General features: G+C 39.1%; 1 protein-coding gene across 1 annotated transcript in view; it reads left to right on the forward strand.

Annotated features, from left to right (window-relative positions):
* The first annotated feature begins 451 nt into the window (after nt 1-451).
* LOC101853087 overlaps nt 452-1,733 on the forward strand; it is an 8,204-nt gene continuing 6,922 nt past the window's right edge. Inside the window, exon 1 of the mRNA XM_005098758.3 lies at nt 452-478. Coding sequence (XP_005098815.1) covers nt 452-478 — 27 coding nt within the window. The remainder of the gene's footprint in view (nt 479-1,733) is intronic.

Genomic DNA, 1,733 nt, shown 5'->3' on the forward strand with positions numbered 1-1,733 from the left:
GGAGGGTGGTAACTACTTCATATCAAGGTGAAAATGACATCAAGGAATCTAAGGTTTTTGGTACTGTCCTGGTAGAAAGAAAGGTCAAGACTATTCTCTGCAAATTATAATGTAATAACATATAATATAATTATACCATTTGAACGGCATAAATTATCGCTTAACAGCAAGCTAAATGCACTAAACAACCTATGTTATTATCTCAGCAGACCTGACATTTTGAACTAATCTTAAAGCATACATTGCTAGCTGCCATATTTTGCAAGTTCTAAAACACTATCAAACTGACAAGGAACACATTCACATTTGGGAGAAGTGAGGAGAATTCGTGTAGTCCTAAGGTGTCTTTCTCAACGACACAACATCCGGCTGAACTGAGTCTCGAACGCCCGATACTACGAATCCAGTAGGTTAAGACTACCGACATAACAAATAAATGAGTTTCAAACCAATGGCTTTACAGATGATACGCTCAAATGTGAGTCATTTTTGTCAGTGTTCAGGAACAGAATAACTACCCTTTCAGTTCACTTTGATATTTTTGGGGCCTCAAATAGCGCTGTCTGTCGTGGCTGTTCGCACATTTCATCAAACGTTACAGGGTCATCAGTCTATCATTTGATCTATCAATCCTTTGCACAGTTCGGAATAATCGCCTTATGCTAAGAACTACCTAATCTGATTAGCCTGTCGAGAAATGGTAAAGAGTCATTGACCTCGCCTTTAATGTATATCAGGAAATATTCTTGGACGTAGATGAAAATGTGCATGCTTCTGGGCCGTATTATAACCTCTTTCCACAAATAACAAGAAACGACACAAGACGGAAGTACTGATAAGAGACACACACACACACACACACACACACACACACACACAGAGAGAGAGAGAGAGAGAGAGAGAGAGAGAGAGAGAGAGAGAGAAAGGGGGGAGAGAGAGAGATAGAGAGAGAGAGAGAGAGAGAAAGAGAGAGAGAGAGTAATACGAAACATTAATACAGACTGAAAACGAGACTGTTTAGCTCAAACTACATATCAACATAAGGCGTACCTTGACCGAACTTCAATGCCAAGCCAAAGCCGATATCGATCTTTGCAAGCGGTTTGAGTAAAAATGTTCAATCGTTCTTATCTGTTTAACCGTCTCACTATCTTGAGTAAAAGTATTAAAATAATTTACATTAATTCTAGTTTAGCCCAAGTTAACTATTTATCATTATTCTCTACTTGTTTTTCCTCTACGCTGGAATTCACTTTGAAAATCCCACAGTGCACATCTGGGCTCTCAAAAGAAGCGAGATTAAGATATCCTCAACCAATTGTGCAATCAGGTGTCTGTAAATCCGACCCTTATCTTAAAGTGCAAATCAGGAACATAAATCCTGAGACCAAGACGTATGAATTACTCTCAACTTTCACCATGTAAACCTGTTTGTTTTATGCCCATTTACTTTAGGATTTAGTCTGGATGGCGTTTCGTGTGTATGGATTTCCTGCCTAAATCTATCACGCACTCCAAGGCCCTGATGTTCTTCTGTCTAGTCAAGAGACAAAGTGCTGGAGTCTTATGATAGATGATAAGGGTTATATTCACATAAACCAAATAGATGACCGAATGGGATCAATACACAATTCTGATTAGGCCTATAAATCAGTTTTACTTTTTGGTGAATGGAAAGGAGAATGGAAAGGCGGTCGTGTGTGTTTGTGTGTGTGAGTGTGTGTGTGTGTGTG

This window comes from Aplysia californica, unplaced genomic scaffold, assembly GCF_000002075.1.
Source record: "Aplysia californica isolate F4 #8 unplaced genomic scaffold, AplCal3.0 scaffold00192, whole genome shotgun sequence".
Classification (NCBI taxonomy): Eukaryota; Metazoa; Mollusca; class Gastropoda; order Aplysiida; family Aplysiidae; genus Aplysia; species Aplysia californica.